This window comes from Muscardinus avellanarius (genome assembly GCF_963383645.1).
Source record: "Muscardinus avellanarius genome assembly, chromosome: X".
Lineage (NCBI taxonomy): Eukaryota > Metazoa > Chordata > Mammalia > Rodentia > Gliridae > Muscardinus > Muscardinus avellanarius.
This window is the reverse complement of record NC_137792.1, coordinates 6,191,773-6,209,296: the sequence shown is the minus strand read 5'-3', so window position 1 is coordinate 6,209,296 and position 17,524 is coordinate 6,191,773. Positions and strand designations below refer to the sequence as shown.

The following is a 17,524-nucleotide window of genomic DNA, read 5'->3' as shown; positions in this document are numbered from 1 at the left end:
TTTTTCCTAGTGTAATATGTGTGCATATGCATGTGTAGGTGTAGCACGAGGGATGGAACTCAGGGGCATTTTCCCTCTCACATACATGTTTGTGTATTTAAAAAAGGGTATCACTGGGTTGCTGAGAGTCTTACTTCCTTGCTGAGGCTGTCTGTGAATTTATGATCCTCCTATTTCAGTCTCCCACACCTGGCCTTATTTTGTTCATGTTTTATATTTTCAATCTATCTACAAAAAATGCCCACAGTTTCAGATTTAGGAATCAAATCTTTTTCATATTAACTCTCCTGCACCTACAGTTAAACTAGTACATTCTTACTCTATTAATTAAAAACTAGAAGAAAATAACACATGATGCACCATATTCTCTATTAAGCATAATTATATATACATTATATATATAATATATATTATATATACATATATACATATATAATATATATAATACACACACACACACACACACACACACACATATATATATATATATATATATATATATATATATATATATATACACACACACACATACAGGATACAGGTCTGGGGATGGAACTCAGAGGCATTCGACCTCTGAGCTACACTCCCTGCCCTATTTTTTATTCTTTATTTTGAAACAGGGTCTCATTAAGTTGCGGAAGACCTCACTAAGTAGCTGAGGCTATCTGCAAACTGCAATCCTTTAGTCTCGGCCTCCCAAATACTGAGATTACAAGTGTGCACCACCATGCCCCACTGCATATTTTATATTTTGAAAGAGATTAAAATAGACATTAATTAGTCAAGATTTATGGTTGGCCTCTCTGCAGTGTGAGGTCTGGGGCAATGACCTTCATTTCTAAACACCTTGGCTACCCCTCTAAATATATTAGAATAAGTTTCATTGGGGGCTCCATTATATCTAAAATGTAGTGTATTATTGTAATTATCACTTCCATTGCATCCTGAGATCCTTAAAAATAGGAACCTGTCTTACTTACCTTAGTGTCTTCAGTATTTAATGGTGCTCAATAAATTATGTGTATGTCCAAGGAGAGGTTTTATGAAAAGCACATGACTAGGTTGATCAAGCCACGATCTAAGGATGCTGAGATGGGAGGGTATGGTGGGAACAGGTGGAGCTGAGCAGAGCACACGTTAATAGGAATGAGGATTAACTCCAGAGGATAGAATCAAAGCTATAGAATATAAGAGGCTTAGTATAGATTAAACTCCACAAGAGAGTGAAATGCACTCAGGCCTTAGAGTCTAAATATGGGGGTACAAACATTCATCTGAACTGTGAACCTTAGTTCTCTATATGCCATAACTACTACTTCACGGGACATCTGTCAAGATTAGATGAAAACTTATGTGTTATAAGAATTTTTGTTAGCCAGGTGTAATAGAACACACCTGTAATCATAGTATTGGGGAGGCTAGGATAGAAGGATCTTAGGATTCAGATCAGTCTCAGACCTTGTTTTGATGTACAGAAGGTATGGGGGTGTAGCTCATAGATAGAATGGCTCTAGATTCAATCCCCAGTACAAAAAAAAAATAACAGGGAAAAGAAAAGAATGTCTGTATCTTTGGCAGTGTGATATATAAATTGACTTATCTTCTTTTGTCTAACCAGAACACTTTTTTCTCTTTAATATAATTTCATTGGTACAGTGTAGTCTCATATAATATAGTTCGGAGTGATACTGATATGCATGCATACCAAACTGCACTATGAGAACCAAAAGAAATACTATTTATAAATAATTTCAGAATGGTATCTATGAACCAGAATTCTCTTGGGTTAACATAGTTCTATGGTCACTTAACTATATAATTTAGATCTATATTCTATATACAACTATATCTGTATAGATATATACCACTTTATATCTCTATTAATATGTATATTCTAATCCGCATATATATCCATGTTTATATCAACAACTTTATATCTATCTACCCTCATCAACACCAACACTTTTTATTCACTGATGTTGTTATAATAATCTCAGAATATCTTACTTTGTTTCTCTTCATTTCTCTTTCTATTCCTTTCTCCCTTATTAAGCATTTTTCACCCTTCCTGGGACTCCTTTTCTTGTAGTTTCTTTTTTTACCATCTACCTCCTTTTTCATGCTCTTATTTTTCTCTTAAATGTTAACAATAACTGAGACTTTTGGTTTGTACCTGTGGTATTTCTTAAACAGTGTTCCCTATTCCTTCAAAAAAGAATTCATATTTCACTAAGCATACCAACAAAAGCTGTCCTTTCTTAATGGAGAATCTAGTGTAGCTGAACAAACAATGTAGACTGTAATTTGGCACATGTGTGTGATTCTGGGACTGCCATTTGATTAGACTGACTCTTAGTTTTATTATCTGGAAAATGGGGATATTCATTCTTGCACTGAAATCAAGTGGATGAGATCACATGTAGAGAATTGCTTCAGGAGAAGCAACCATAGCTGGAAATTAGAATCACTCAGGTTGCTTCTGAAACTTGATTCCAAGGCTCCATTCCAGACCTAGTCTTCAGCATTATTTTACAGATCCTCAAACTATCTCAGTGTGTAGCCAAGGTAGAGAACCACTGGTTAGCAAACTACAGAATATTATACAAATTTACAGTAATATGCATGTATCCTTGAAGTTTTTAATCTTCTTGATTGATAAAACCAAAGGAAAGAAAGATAAGAAAGATGAAAGAGGGGAGGGGCAGAAGAAGTAAGGAAAATAAAACAGGTTACATAGCTCTAAATAATTGGGAGTGGGCTGGGCGTGGTGGCGCATGCTTGTAATCCCAGCATTTGGCAGCCTGAGACTGGAGGATCATGGTTCTTGGCCAGCCTCAGCTACTTAGTGAGGCCCTTTGCAACTCAGTGAGAACCTGCTTCAGAATAAAGAATAAAGAATAGAGCTAGGGTTGTAGCTTAGAGGTAGATTGCCTCTGGGTTCCATCCCTAGTACCACAAAAAGAAAATTTAAAAATAAATAAATATAAAAATAAATATATAATTGGGATGGGGGAGATAAAATTTGAACACATTTTGAACCACCCTGGGCCATGTTCTGAACAACCCATAATGATATAATTGTCTAATTATTTAACTATTAGACTAAATCTGAACACAGGAAGCGTGATTTCTCCCCTAGCTTTGCCCACTACTCAGAAAAGAGTTGTGCCTCCATCGAAACAATTATCTTATATAGGTATCATTTACATCTGAAGATAAGGCAAAAAAACTATTATCTCTCAAAGTAATATATAAAAGAGTAAAAATTAAATGAAAAGATCCTAATTACTAGCCATAGATTAGTTTTCAAATTGTCCTTTTAACTTGTAAAACTAATGAGTACAAAAATACTCTATACTACTCTATACTCTGAGCTCCCCAGAAACTGATAATTAAAGCATCTCTTTGAAATGGACATTACTTAGTAGGTAAAAAAACAAGTAAGAATGATTCTCATTATTTATAAAACTCATTAGTGATAGAGTAAGAACAAACAATTTTCCAAAGAAGGACTGTTCTTGAAATCTTAAAACTTTCTGGGAGGACTGCAGAAACTTACTTTTAATGTAATAAGAAACCACTGATTTGGAAAAATGACATTAGTGACTTTGGTTTTGAACTTTGTCATTTAGTATTCACTGCAGATTTACTCTTGTGTTTTAACAGCTGGTGTTAGGCTAGTATAAATGTTAAACTGACATCCAGTCTGTTCTTAAAAATATTAATGATGCTACTGATAACCACAAAAGTAGAGTCAGCCAGAATTCCAATAACCTCTAAACAGTTGATCTCAGCTTGGGACTCTATCTATTTCAAAGAATGGCCTAGAATGTACTGGAAGCCAAATCCAGTCAGAAAAATCCATGTTAATCACAGAAGTCTGTGACATACATTCATAATTAATGTCTTAAAATTATATTTTTTGGTGAAAATGTTTCTTGTTTTGAGTGACAGAATTTAGGTAATCTTAACTGAGTCAACTGCATAAATACATACACATGTTAAGAAATAGATATTGTCATTGCCAGGCATGGTGGTACATGCCTGTAATTCTAGTACTTGGGAGATGGAGACAGGAGGATTACAGATTTGAAGCTAGCCTCAGCAATTTATCAAGGTTCCTTGACAATGTAATAAGACCCTGTTTCAAAATAAAAAAATAAAATGGGTCTGAGGAAAGCTGGACATGGTGGCACATGCTTGTAATTCCAGTGTTTGGAAGACTGAGATAGGAGGATCACAGGTTCTCAGCCAGCCTCAGCTACTTAGTGAGGCCTTCTGCAACTTGGTGAGAAGCTATTTCAAAATAAAGAATAAAAAGTAAGGCTGGGGGTGTAGCTTGGAGGTAGAATACCATTGGGTTCAATCCCCAGTATCACAAAAATTAAATAAAAAAATAGGGCTTGGGTATAGCTCAGAGGTAGAATGTCCCTGGATTCAGTCCCCAGTACCAAAAAAAATTTAAAAAGTGGTCTTAATAACAGCAGAAGCGACCTGGGCAAACTGTGAAAAATTAACCAAAAATATAGAGTGTGAGTCTAACTACTGGCCTTTCTATCAATCTCTGATGTTTCTGGGAGACTCTGTTCTAAATACTAATTTCATCCTAGTTTTTCTGTGGATACATCTTTAGGACAGCCTTCAAGAGCCAGAAGTCCACTTTTCACATGCTCTCTGGAATAGTTCATGTTCTAGAGGAACTTGGATCTTCCCCTGGTAGACCCCAGACAGCAACTGTGCTCTGAAGAGGGGAAGTCTTTTCCTTCCATGGCAATTCTGGGAAAGGGGGAAAAAGGGAGCTGTAGAGACTGGAAAACTATTCACAACACTCATGTGTATTTTGGGTCCTCCAACAGTGCTCACTTGGGGTTTGGGTGGGCTAAGGGAGTACATGTTTATACACACAAGTTTTTTACCCCAATAAGTTGTATGAATATAATGCACCAATAAAAAAAAAAACAAATGACCAAATTTTCTCAAAACAATCTGGAGAGATATTTTTACAAAAATGATTCTCCACTTCATGGTGATCCTATATTTGTTAGTCAGGCCCCAGTCAGGTTGGCTGTAACAAAGAATGAAGCCTGTATTGGGGAAAGATTTCTTCCTCCTGCTCTCCAATATCTGCTCAATTACAGTTGGGCTTGACCTCACTAAACTTCCTGATTTCAAATGTATTTCACTAAATTTCTTATAATTAAGAATATTTCACTTAAGCTGGAGAAAACAGCAGGCTTAAGACTTGCCACTTGGAGGAATGCAATATAAACACTCTTCTCATAAAATTAGAAAAAGAAGCATCCCAGCCACTCTGAAAAATTTTTTGCAGTTCTTTGAAAAGTTAAACATAGAATTTAACTTTCACTCACAACTTTTATATGACCCAACAATTCTACTCCTAGGTATAAACTGAAAATAATCACCAAATAGATACAGGTGTGGTGTGGTACAGTACGGTGTAGTGTGGTATGGTGGTGTGTGTATTGCTGGGGATGGAACTCCCACGGTCTTGTACATGCTCAGCAGGCATTCTACTACTGAGCAACACTCCAAACACCTCAAATAAATCCATGGACACCAATGTTCATAGCACCACTATTCACAATAGCCACAAGAAGGAACAATCTAAATGTCCTTTATCAGATGAATAAACAAAATACAGTCCACCCCTACAATGGAATACGACTCAGCCTTAAAGCGGAGAGCAATTCTAACATGTGTCAAGACATGAATAAGCCTTGAAATCATTATGAGAAATGAAGTAAACTAGACTCAAAGAACAGATATTGTATGATTCTACTTAAATGAAGTAGATATAATAGGCATATTCATAGAGATATAAAGTAGAACAGAAATTACTAAGACGTAGGAGGTGGAAAGACTGGGTAGTTATTGTTTAATGGATATCACAATTCTGTAGTGGAAAATGAAAAAGTGCTGAAAATAAACAGTGTTAAGTAATTGCATAATACTGTAGATGTACCGCATGCCAATAAATTATACACCTAAAGTGCCTAAAATGGTAAATTTCATGATATATAGGTATACATATAGATGTATAGATATAGATATATGTGCACTTAATCCAAATGTTAAAAAGTACCACAAAAATCCCAAAACCAAACCAATGTTAGTATAGGAAATTTATAATAAAACACAGAAAACACATTTAGCTGGATTTTCTAGCTACAGAACTTGTGATAGCAGTCTTAGTTTGACCATTTCTAGAGAACATACTAAATGATAGTATTCTGGTGTTCAAATTTAGTTATTCACCTTGGATGATAAATATATTGACCTAATATTCAATGCTGAATACTCTCACTCTCATTTGAGCCAGGATTTTCATGCTACGCAGCTGCCCAAGAGAAAAGCAAGGCATCTATAGGATATTAAATGCCCATGAGTTTCTACGTTAAGCCTTCATTCTACTAAGCAAATCCAAACTGGAGCAGTCCATTAGTTAGCCAAGCGTTTCACCGTTCATGCCATCTTTTTAACCCACCTGATGAAGTAGTCTCGCCCATCTCGGCTTGTCATCATCTCCCATCCATAGGGCGGCACCTGGTTCAAGCCCCAGGTTCCTGAGGGAGGCGGCCAGCCTGAGGACTTCGTCCTGTGGCTGAGAAAACCAAACCAAAACAAAACATTAGTATACCTGACTCCTGAACATATCTTCCGAGACAAAATGCAGAACAGGACCTGATCTGCTTCTCTAACTTGTGGGCTGTATCCTCAGGAATTAAATGAATAATTGTAAAGAGTGTTTTCACGTGAAGTGTTAAGCTAGGTATTTTAATGTATTGTCTCATTCAGTTTCTACAGAGGGGCTACAAAGCCCACTTAGATATTTAAAACCGATAAGGAAGCAATGGATGAACCAGTAAGATTAAATATCTTTCCCGAGGACACACAAGACAATTTGGAACAAAAGTTCTGCAGAGTTTCTATCACACTAGACATTCCTGAGGCCAAACACAAGAACAGTTTGGGCAAAGGAATAGAAATAAATGCATGTGAAAATAAATTACTGTTTTTATGCTCTGAAGAAAACCCCTCAAGCTTCAGTTATCTGGATTCCTGTGACCAAAATATAAAATGTTGACTCCTATTAACCCCACTGTAGGCAAACTGGACAAATTATCGATCTCAAGTTGCAATAAATAAATAAATAAACCCATACATTATCTTTTACAAAAATCTCAGTCCATAACTTAAATTTGACTCCAATAAAATGAGAGTAGGATAAAGAGAACTTTCAATCAGTTTGTCTTTTCAAAAGCAAGTGAAAAAGGGAACTTCTTATGATGAGCAGTTATGACAGTCCTGGACACCAGGTTCCTAATCACAATCCTAAGAACTGTTTCTGGAGCATCACTGAATCCTAGCATGGCCTCCTCTACCCAGAACCTGCAGAAATTCCTGTATTCCCATGAATTCCCAAGAGTTCTTTAGAAGCTTACCCATGCTTTTGTAAAGAAGAAAGCAATGCTGTTTTAGAATCAATCAATATCCCTCATCACTCAGTTCTTTAGCTTCAGGAGATGTTCCTCACTGGATAGCCTGTAAGATCCTTCTGGTGGTATCAAATCCCAGATCAGGACCAGAAAAGCAGGCAGGGAGAAAACAGTGATGATATTTCTGGACTCACAACCAGTTTTTCAGTAGGTGTCCAAGATCCCTTTACAACAGGAAAGAAACCCTCTCTGGCCAGATGAGTAGAGCAAGCGCTCTGGCCTAGTGGCAGGAGATGATAGATTGTAGTTGTCACCTGCCTCCTGGGCTGGGCCCTGTGGTACCAGGTGCAACTTGCATGATCTTATATGATAGCTTTCCTGCAGCCTGCTGCCCTTCCATAGCAAATACCCAAGCCAGGGCTCCCCAGCATTCTGTGAGGAGGAGAGATGTTTAAGTCAGCATGACACTGGCTAACTCTTGCCCCTTGCCCTCTGAAACACAGCCACCTGACCATGACCAAAACTTCTCAAGAGAAACAAGCTCATTTCCTTTCAGTTTTCTACAGAGGAAGTATTTTGCATGATTTTTACCACCCTTGTTGCTCTTCTTTAACTTCCTACCTCCCTCAAAATGTGAGGTGATGAAAAGTGTTCACAAATTTAAAACAAGTCTGGTAAATTTAGAATGCCACCACAAAATTATTTTTCACCACCGACTATGAAAAGACATGGCTACCTCTTTTTTTCCTCTTGCTTGCATAAAGCTCAGCAAGGGCAATTTCCTCTAGTGATTAAAAAAATGTGCTGCTTGCCTGCAGGGAGAGAACACATGAATTTGCCACCCTGAGGTACTGCTAAAACAAACCAAACACACCACAACATTTTCTCCACAGCAGCAGAGAGTACATTTGGAATGTTTTCTATTGGAGTGTCAATAAAGCAAGATCTTAGAGGTATGAATTCAGTCTTTTGTGTTATTAAAACTTTTTCCAAAAGCAAGAGTACAGTCAGGAGTGGCACACAGAATATTCTTGGGAGCAAAAGGAGGCCTACGTCATGGACACACCAATTTATTCTGGATTCCTAAATTAAGTACTGTGTTGGAAAGGTAATTGCCCTAGGAGGGAACTAACTTACTAAGAACAAATAAACTGTCTTTCTTTTCTTTCAATCCTTTTTCCTCTAAGAAACCTTAGTTACTAAAGGAAAGACACAAGCTCTCTAATATAATTCACATGTAAAATAAAGCATTATAATAACAGGCTGGAGGAAGCCTGAATTTTATTAAACACGACATTCTGTCCTGTACAGTATGTTCTGGAAGCAGTGAACAACAGTTAAGCAAGATGTTTTTTTAAATAAAGCTTTTTCTCATAAAGCACCAAATGAAATGCTAATGCTGGAGAACCACACAAATACTAATTGGCTTAGGCCATGTCAAGGTCCATCAGCTAATATAAAACAAATAACTGAATAATTAAGATCAGACAGGTATGCCTATTAATGTGTTGACATAAAATGCATGGGTATAACAGGGATTAGTAGAATTTTGAAAATTGAAAGAAGTAATGCCATTTTAACTATCTATCCATAACAGTCTTGAAAAAAATTTAGCCCTTAGGCCATAATTGTGGAAGGGTTAGGCTCTTGCTTCTATGCAGTATGATGACCAGAAATCTAGTACTAACGAAATCCAGCTTTGGAAGCTGATGGTTTCTTTTCTGTTTACTGGGGAAATGTTCCAGGGGCTTCCTTTCCCTGCTATTACCTCTGGGGGCACACCAAACTCTCCAATACTACCAAATGCCCCCATCCCATTGCTGCTAAAAGACACAACCTTTCCTATCCAGAATAAAGAGGAGTAGCATGGCCAATTCTTGTAAAAACAGATGTTTTGCCTTAGCATCCCTTCTGATATGGAAATTATATTCAATCCCATAAGATGGATCAAGCATTTCTATTATGACACTCTCTGGTACAAAACTCCTCATTTTGGGCAAAAATGCCAAGCCTCTTGGCCAATGTGAGATGCATGCCCTTTTTCTGTCCATTTCAGAAAGAGTCCATTCTGAGTTTCTGGGCATCTTTCCCGGGGCTGAGGCCATTGCAAAAATTTTCCTCTTTGAATGAGCTCTTAATTTTCTCATCCGAGGACTTCTTGTTCTCAAGATTCCTGTTGACTACCTCTTGACCACCAGCACAAAGTTTTTAAGTAGGACCCCAGCCATGACCCTCAGCTCAATGCTGCTAAGGGGCACAATTGCATCATTGAAATCATAATTTTTTTTTTATTTTGAAACTGGGTCTTGCTAAGTTGTTATAGGTCTTGCTAAATTGTTAAGCCTGACCTCAAACCTGTGATCCTGTTGTTTCAGCATTCCAAGTACGAAGATTACAGGCATGCACAAGCATGTCTGGCCTTAGTATTTTATACAATATTGTATTTTTTGTATTTACATAATATTTGGCAATGCCGATGCCCACACAAGTTTGAGAGGCACCAGGTTTGGCCAGACTCTCTTTAATCTGGGCTCTGACATTTATTTTCCATGTCCTTGAGCTGCTTATGTTTTCTAACCTCCTCAGGACTGTAAAATAGTAATAATAGGATCCATGCTTCATCTGGGAGAATACTGAGTTTTGTAAAAAAAAAAAAACTTTCTATGATACCTACCACAAAATAAAGTCTTGGTTAAGTAAATATCTATAAATGAAAATAACATAGGACTTTGAATGTTTGCACAAGTATAAATGGCTTTAATCTATCTTTAGAACATAAAGAGGGCAAAAGGCTCAGGCATCAATTATTTTCCAATCTGGCAGGTTCAGGGCAGGAAGAGGATAAACCAAAAAGTCAAACTTTCGCATAAGTATAGAGATTGATGAGTATAGCTATTGTCAAGGCAGAAGGAAATATCAGAAAGTTTTGACAACAAATAAGAAATCCAAACTCTGTGATCCAGTATACAGAAGATCTCTTTCCACTTTTTTTGGACAAGGCCTTGACAGTCTTTGCAATTCCCATGTTCTGCAACTTCTATCTGAGATCATGGCTGCGTGAACCACTTTCAAACACTTAGCTCAGCCTTAAAAATAGCGACCTACATTGTTAGAGCTATTTAAATCACTCCAGAAACTCCCAATCACTGACTGAACTGGTGTGCAACTTTATGCTTTGCTCATCTATTGTTTGCAGCAGACTGAAACCATCCTGGGCAAAAAAGATCTTCATACTTTATATGAAATGAGAGCAGCTATGAAGGGGAGGGTAAATGGTTGCAGAAGTATTTGTGTTGATACTCTTGGTGGAAACATTCCTTGATTTCCATGTGCCAACTTCTAAACCCTGGACCACATCATAATGGCCAATCCACCCTTGGATATGTAGGGTCTTACAAACCACCTGCAGGCCTCTGTGGAGACACAAGTTTCCTTAGAAACAAGTCAGCATCAAAAAAAAAAAAAAAGAATGTTCTAGGGGAGAAGGAATTTGAGGTCAGGTTTCATTGTCCTGAGTCAGAGATGTCAGAGATTTAAACTCTGCCACTTACTAGACTTGTGACCCTGGAAAATTAATCTCTCTGTACATTATTTTTATGACCTCTGAAGTAGGATTATTCTAACTGCATGTTTCTCATTTAGGGGTGACCTTGTCACCAGAAGACACTTAGCAATGTCTGGAGACAGTTTTGGTTGTCTTTCTTAGGGAAAGAGGGGTGTGTGCTTCCATGACCTAGTGGGTAGAGGCCAGAGATGCTGATAAACATCCTACAGTGCAGAAGACACTCCTTTATATAAAAAGAACAATCCAGCCAAAATGGAATTAAGGCCAAGAGGGAAGAATGCTGCTTAGCCCAGAGGACTGTTGTGAGAGAGTAGGGTGATAATAACTGCATAATGTTTAGCACAGTAACTGACATACAGTAGGTACTCAAATATTAGTTGAAAACAAAAAATAAAGTAGGCTCAATGTTCCTGCTTACAGCCCAATTATGGTAAGAACAACATGTCTTTATATCAGATAGAATGAGTTAAAATACCAGATCTGCCACTTAATAGCTTGGCCTTTCTGGGTTTTAGTTTTATGTGTATAATGGAAATAATAACATCCAGCTCACAGTGATGCTCTGCAGATGAATGTGATATGCAAAGCCCTAAAGTATAATGCTCGACTCGTTTATGACAGTCTCATCAAGTGGTATGTTGTGTTGTGAGTGGTAGTTGTAACTGTAATGAGAGTAACATTTGCATTTGACCTAACAGCTTACATCCGTACTTGCTTTTGGTACTCTCAGGCCTGCCTCACCATTCAACAGGGTTCCTGCTAAGGTATTATTATTTCTCTTTTAAACATGAAACTGAGACTGAGAGAGAATGGAAAGAATAGATAACTTTCTTTACAGGCACAGCAATCAACTTGGAAGGGAGACTAGATATTTCCACAGACACTGGGTTTTGCACAGATTCTGCCAAGCTTAGTAATATGGGGAGCGGGTGACAGCTCTTCCAAAATAGCCTCACAAGACTCCTGCTAGGCTTAAAAACTAGATAGAAGCGTGTCCAAGACCGAACCCTTTGGTTTCCTATTCCAAACTCCACATCACTCAAAGTGCATCATCATTCAGAGTGACACTAACATAAAGGGTTCCTTATAGACTTGGTAATAATATTATAGGACTGGTAGTGAGAATTAAACTGTATCCTCTGAGAATTGGTGTTCAGAAGTGAGTTATTATGTTCATTTCAGATATGAGAAAAACAAAGCTACTTCTATTCAATTATTCATCCCTGACTTTGAATGACACTATATGCATCCAACAAAATAAAACATGGCCCAGAATTTGATCATTCTTATTTCTTTGGACTCAGACTATTTTCAGAATTGCCCAAGGTTATATAGCATTACAGATGGTATTACAAAACGGAAAGCACTGTCTTATTGGTTTTTCTCTAAAGGGTGGTTGGGTTATAATACCTGACACCCTACAGATACCTCAAGACATCTTCCATCATTACTGTGCATCTGTAAGCAGATGGTATTCAAGATATCTTCTGGGTTGATATGCAATCTGGGTTAAGGTAAAGGGAGTAAAGAGGAAGCAAGAAAGATAAACACAAGAAGATTGTTCCAGAAGATTTTATTATTTATTTATTTATTTATTTATTTATTTATTTATTTATTTATTGGTGGTACTGGGGTTCCTGGAGGCCCTTATACATCTGGGTTATACTCCCAGACCTATTTTTATATTTTTATTTGGAAACAGGGTCTCTTACACCAGTGCAGCTGGCTTCGAACCTGCATGTTCCTCCTGTCTCCGCCTCCCAAGTGCAGGGATTACAAGCGTGTGCCACCACGCCCGGTTTATTCCAGAAGATTTTAAAAGCTCCAAATTTTGGTGACATCCACAAACCTTCGGTGTCTGGCTTGGTGTGTTCCACTGTAGGTAGAGAGGGGTCCTTGGCATGACCCCAAGAAAACCTATCCTGCAGAATTTCTTGACCCTGTGAATAAGTAAAGAACTGACTGACAAGGGCTTTTGGTTCAATCATTCTGGACACACACACACACACACACACACACACACACACACACACACATACGCACACGTTCTGAATTACATTGCATTCTCTTCTACCTCAGAAAGTAACTTTCTCCTATAAATAGGCTTCAGTACAATAGTCAAAGCATTTTGATCTCATACAAGGGGTGACAGCTTTCTATTCTATGACCCCATTATTAGCAGATTTTTGCATGAGAGCATGAGAGGAAAGCTATGTTAATCGGATGAATATAATTTAAAAGCCATACAGACAAAACATTCATCTCACCAAGTATTTTTAAGATGTTATTTCTTCTATGTCAAGAAGGATAGAAAAAATACAGTAAAGGAGGAAAAGGAAGCAGTTAAAAACTATTTAAAATACTTAGAGCAGACGCAGGATCCAGAGGGAAACACACCAAGTACTATGTGAATGTGTGTTCCTATCACTTTACACCTCATTCAGATGTAACAATTACAATGCACCAAAAATTATATTAATGATATATTCATTACAAAATTATTTTCATCAAGCAGAAATATATTATCAATCAAGAGTTTAATTATGGAAGAAGACATATGTGTGTATGTATTATATATGTGTGTGTTATAGATTATATATTTTATATATTATAAAATAAACAATATATTAATATTATATCATACATATTATATTATACACAAAACACAATATATATATACAGGAGATTGGACACAGGATCTTGTTATCTTGTTCATGGTAGGAAAATATTCAACCACTGAGCTACATCTCTAGTCCTTGAATGTATATTTAACAATAAATTGTAATCATTTTCTGATTATTTTAATCTGCTTTTTTACACAATTTATCAACCTACACAGTGAAACTGTGTGACTATACTTCTGTGAGTTTCAGCACAAACCTTTCACAGCCTTCTAAATTAGTTATGTTTTCTGACTAGGTATCAGGGAGAATTGCTAGGAGAATTAAATCTAGGCTAAATGGTTTTCTTTCCACAAGTTTATATATACACATTTAAGCCTCTTTTTGTGTGCAATCCTATGACAGACTGTAGATGTCCTAAAGGTCTGGGTCATGTATCTAGACTACCCAAACATCACACCTAGGAGTTGCTACTAAAGTCAGATGCAGCCCTACCTTCAATTAGACTTCTGACTTTTGTCAAGGTACATGATGGTCCTGGCACAGAATTTTAGGTATATAAATTGTAGCTGTATCCTTTTAGGTGGGGGAGAACATGTGTGTGGAGGGGAAAGCATTCGTCTAGAAACGGCTGTTAGGCAGGCACTGTTTAAGAGACTTCCATGGGTTATTTCTTTTTACTCACAAGCTCAACAAGAAGGTTGTTGACGATGCTTGCCCTAACAGAATAAGACTTGGCCATTAAATCAAAGTTGCAGGTGAAGATTAACTGCCCTAGGATACACAGCTAAATAAACAAAGTTGGTTATCAAAATTGAATGCACAATATGGTTCACTTTAGACATGAATAAACAAACAACAAAAACCCTCTATACTCAGGCTTAAGAAAAATTCTAAAAGACGTGTCCACAGCCACTATCACTGGGTTAAGAGATTGGGGTGCTTTTGAAAAAATGTCTCTTTTTGTACATTTTATCTCCTATAATGAATATGTATAATTTCTGTAACTATAAATTTTAAAGAAATAGGAACTGGAAAAGAAATATAATCCCAGGTGGACTCTTGGTGGAATGACTAGAGGAGTTAGAGAAGTAGTGCAAGTCTGAATACACACAACATGGGTGTGGCTGTGTGGAGACCTGCTTTGTTATATATTGCTGAATGGAGTTTGATAATCCCTCATTTAAGAGTTTCCATTCAAACTGCAGAAGACCATAACTTTCAACTAAATGTTTACCCATGTGGAATTGATTAAATACACTATGTTGCAACCATATAATGGGACATCATGTTGCTGAAACAGTAAGTAATCTCTTTATGAACTGATTTGCAAAGATACTGTAGATGTATTAAATGATATTTTTTTAAAAAGGGAAAGCCAGGTGTGGTGGCATGTATCCGTAATCCCAGTACTTGGGAGGCTGAGACAAAAGGATCACAGGTTCGAGGACAGCCTTAGCAAAGTAGCGAGACTCTTAGGAACTTAGCAAGACCCTGTTTCTAAACAAAAATATATGAGGGTGTAGTTCAGAGGTAGAATGCTCCTGGATTCAATCTGCAGTACCATAAAAAAGCAAGATGCAGAAAGATGCATAGCCTACTACTATTTGTGCTAAAGCAAGGGGGGATAAAGCAGACATGAGGCCAAATCAGGAATCTAGAATCATATAGAGTTGCATTTGAATAATGACTCTACCAATTAGCATCCAAATAAACTTTAGTAGGTTCCTTTGCCTTGCCAATACTTCAGTTTTTTTCCCCCATTGAAAACTCTGGATAATACCGACACCACTTTTTTGGATTGCTATAAGGCTCCTTTAAATTAGGAGATCAAATATAGCTGCTATCATTATTACCTGAACATATTCATTAACACATGTAACAAATATTGATTGTGTCCAGTTTATACTTGCATGCTGGTCTAGTGGCTTGAAATGTGTCATTTAACAAAACAAAGAAAACTAGAACCACTGATGTAGAAAATAAACACCCACAACCATCTCATCCAGACTGTCTTTTCTAGCCTGTCATGTGTACTAATTTTGTATAAGAATATTCTGCCACTTTTAAACCAATGCACCTATCATTCTCTAGACATATTTTCTATGTTCATATCTCCATGTCTTTGTCCTTATAATTTCCTTTGGCTAAAACACTTTCCTCATACACACCAACTCCCTATACCTCTCCATCACTTCAAAATTGGCCTATTATGATAAACCCATATCAAAGGTTACTACCTGAAAAAGCAGCTGCTCCATACCTCTGTCCTAAAATTAGTACCTTGCTTCCCTGTGCTCATGGGTAGCTATTATTTGCACATTTCTTGAAGCATCTACTTTGTATACTTACTAATAACTGTGTAGATCCAAGTCTTCCTAGATTATAAACTCCTGGAGTCTTATTATAGCATTTAGAAAGAAACATTTTCACAAACTGTACTAAATCACTGCCTAATAAAATTTTACTTGTTATATATTCATTGCAACTTGAACTCTTCTCATTAGTCTTGTCACATTAAATTGGAGTAATCTGCTTTTCTATTATGTCCCCTAGCCAATTGTAATTTCTTTAAGGATCAAGACCAGTCTCTTTATCTTTATATCCTTGGAGTTCTCACTGTACCTGGTAAGGGTAGATGTACTGAGCCATTCCATAAGTTGTCCTTATAAGCTTGGCTTAACTAAGAGATACAAAGTTGTGCAGAAATAGGGATTTTATTACTGCTTTTTCAGATATGATCTAAATACATGGAAGTGATAGCATCACCCTTTAATATTACTTGCTATTAATGAATGACTATGTTGTCTCTGCATGATGTAAATGTACAAACAGACCTGGGGCCTCCCATGACTCCTCGGGCCTGTAGCCTCACCACTGAGTTCTGCAACAGCCAACAAGCCTGTATGATGCATAAGTGCATCCAAAAGCACTACTCTTTTTTTTTTTTTTGGAGTACCAGTGGTGGAACCCAGGGGCTTTCTACCTCTGGGCTATACTCCCAAACCTATTTTATATTTTATTTGGAAACAGTGTCTCACTAAGTTGCTGAGAGCTGCACTCAGTAACTGAGGCTGGCTTTGAACCTGTATGATCCTCCTGTCTCAGCCTTCCAAGCGTGGGGATTACAAGTGTGTGCCACCATGCCCAGTATACTACTACATTTAAAATTAGTACTGAGGGCCAGATTTGGCACCTGGATACTATTTAATAATAAAATTTGCTTAGATGAATGAAGAAATAGCTGTATATTTGAGGGTATCTTCCACAGGGCACTATGTGACAGTGGCCAGGAAAGTCAAGGATTCCAAAATCAATAAAGCCAACACTGTGCCTATCATGGTCTTGCTGCCTCAGCATCCCTCAAGCCCCCATGTTAGGGGAAAGATAAAAGTAACAATCCAAAGCCCCCAAATTAAAATCAAAGGATTTATGTCTGAATTTTCCTGATAAACTTTTAAGCCTTGATCAGTTTCCTCTATGTAAAGTGTTTTGGGTTTTTCCAGATGCAGGTTTCTTTAGTGAGGAAATGACTCCTATTCTTGGAGGAGGGTGAGCTCATGGTCCTAATCATGATTGCTCATTTCCCCTTCTTATTTGTAATATTGAATTATATAGGAAAGTTGAAAAAGGAGACCAGCAAGAATCCCTGAATTCTTTGACTAGACCAATGATTCTCAGCAGGGGAAATTCTATCTCCACAACATCCCAACTTCTGGTGGTCATTTAACAATATCTACTGATGTTTGTGGATGTCACCTTTAGTAATAGTGTGCTTTCTGGAGCTTTCTTAATCAGTATTCAATCAGGCTTTATGCTTTGCATTTGATTGTTCTGTCTCTATATTCAACAATATTTTAAAGATGCATGGTGATAGGTAA

At 37.2% G+C, this 17,524-nt stretch overlaps 1 protein-coding gene across 3 annotated transcripts in view; it reads right to left on the bottom strand.

The window, feature by feature from the left end:
• Window positions 1-17,524, bottom strand: part of FRMPD4 (FERM and PDZ domain containing 4) — a gene marked incomplete at both ends in the record, with an annotated part of 883,159 nt that overhangs the window by 204,302 nt on the left and 661,333 nt on the right. For all 3 annotated transcript variants that reach the window (XM_080718734.1, XM_080718732.1, XM_080718733.1), the window contains one exon: window positions 6,506-6,622. In XM_080718734.1, the coding sequence (XP_080574860.1) occupies window positions 6,506-6,622 (117 nt within the window). The remainder of the gene's footprint in view (window positions 1-6,505; window positions 6,623-17,524) is intronic.